Source organism: Mesoplodon bidens (assembly GCF_964165515.1).
Source record: "Mesoplodon bidens genome assembly, chromosome: 1".
Lineage (NCBI taxonomy): Eukaryota > Metazoa > Chordata > Mammalia > Artiodactyla > Ziphiidae > Mesoplodon > Mesoplodon bidens.
The window spans coordinates 49,908,443-49,910,353 of NC_138176.1; the positions used below are offsets into that span (position 1 = coordinate 49,908,443).

The following is a 1,911-nucleotide window of genomic DNA, read 5'->3' on the forward strand; positions in this document are numbered from 1 at the left end:
ATCAGCCAAGCCCAGCTCAACCCCAGCCAACCCACAGGCCCATGACTGAGAAACAGGGGCTCTGAATTGTTTGCCACTGAAATTTTGTCACTTAACAATAGTTGACTAATGTGGATCATGCTAATAGTACCGTTTACTCTGCGATGACACTGCCGGGCACATGCTGGCCATTTCCCACACGTCTTCCCATACGATCCTGACAACATCCCTCAGACACAGGTGTCACCATCTCCATTTTGCAGAGAAGTACGCCGGGACTCAGATAGTTAGAGCAATCTGCCCAGGCTCAGGGCCAGTATGCGAAAGGGCCAAGATCCCAATCCAGGTCTGTCTGCCTCCAAAGCCCATGCTGGGTGCCAGACTTGCTTCCACATGGAGCAAGAGTTACGGGGACGGGAGCACAGCCCTCACTCTTGAAAATGTCAGAAACACTTGATGCCTATTCGTCACCATACCCTGCCATTAGCAAAGCGCATCATTTCACGACTTTACTTCCTTTAAAGCACATCCTGGGGGTGGGTTGACTTTTTCCAATTATGACTGAGCTGTTCATCCTCAAACACCCAAGGAGACGGCCCTGTGGACAACCGTGACTAGTCTTTTCGGAGGAAGGCCCCATGAGCCATCTCAGCCTCACGACCACGTGCTGGACGCCCTTGTTCCAAACCGCCTGTTAACTGTGAGAAGTCATGTGCCGGGAGAGATGGTGGCGCTCGCGGAAGTACTCATGGCAAACGGGGCACGTGAGGGCCTCTTCTCTCAGCCTCTTAGAATGCAGGTCGGGCCCCACGTGCTCCTTTTTGTGGTGGGACCGCATGTGGAAGACCAGGTCGGAGGTCAGGCGGAAGGAGAGGTTGCACTTGGCACACCAGTTCTGGGTGGACAGGCCCAGGGAGGTGAGCGTGGCGGGCAGCAGGGCCCGAGAGGCGGTGGAGGAGCACGACGGAGGTGTGGGCATCTGGGCCGTGGCGTGCTTGAGCCGCAGCATGGGGTCACCCAGGAAAGTGCCGCAGAGAGGAGCATTTGGTGGCACCATTTGCAGGTTCCAGAAATCACCCACCAAAAGCTTGGAGTTGGAAAGTCGACCCCAGCAACTGACATCTACTGTGTTGATGAGTCCCAGCACCTCCCCCAGGGCGTCTACAGGTCTGCCTTCCTGGAAGACGGAGGCTGGCCCTGGTCTCCCTGCTGGACTCCTGGTTGGCTTGCTGAAGGCACTTCTCTGCTCCCCACGGGCTCCACTGGGCCACACTGAGAAGCAGGTGATGCTAGCCGGGTCCCTGGGGATGTCCAGGGTCAGCTGCTGGGGGCCAGGCTGGCCTGCAGAGTCACTGTGCACCTTCTCCTGGGCCTGCCTGCCCCCAAGCCTCTTCTTGAGCCGAGGCACCTCCATGAAGGCGCTCTGCCCGTGTTCCCAGCAAGCCTTCCGGGGCATCAGCTTTCCCAGCCTGAGCTTGCCCGGGGCTGCTGACAGCGCCATCTCGGCACAGGCCTCATCCCGGCCACCGCTGACTGGGGCAGCCTCAGAGCCCAGGCAGTTTGTTTTCTCCAGCAGCACTGGCTTGCAGCCCCAGCCCTGCTCGGGTTCACTAAGCCGCCATCTGTTTTCAGCTGAAGGGCTCCGCAGAGCTCCCTTCCCGGCAGCCATGGGGACCGCAGGGCCTGGGCCAGCTGAGCAAGGTGGACGCTCCAACAGCTGTCAGTCTCTGAGGCTTCTGGGACCGGGGAGGGGCCCTGAGATTGAAGGTCTCCCCCTGGTGCTTGGGTTGGCACACTAGGACCACAGGGCTCTGCAGAGAGAGGAAGCAAAAGGCAGTGAGAAGCGTGCTCTCCACTCAGGGACGTACAGGAGCACGCAGGTTGTAGGAACTTATAGAAAGCCTTCTCTCACCTGGGACCTTGGTGTCTCAG

General features: G+C 58.8%; 1 protein-coding gene across 1 annotated transcript; it reads right to left on the minus strand.

The window, feature by feature from the left end:
* Positions 1–673: 673 nt before the first annotated feature.
* ZNF488 (zinc finger protein 488) lies at positions 674–1,648 on the minus strand (the record flags this gene model as incomplete). Its single annotated transcript, XM_081230408.1, has 1 exon — positions 674–1,648. One exon carries the CDS (start codon positions 1,646–1,648, stop codon positions 674–676), a length of 975 nt encoding a protein of 324 aa, XP_081086534.1.
* Positions 1,649–1,911: the final 263 nt, after the last annotated feature.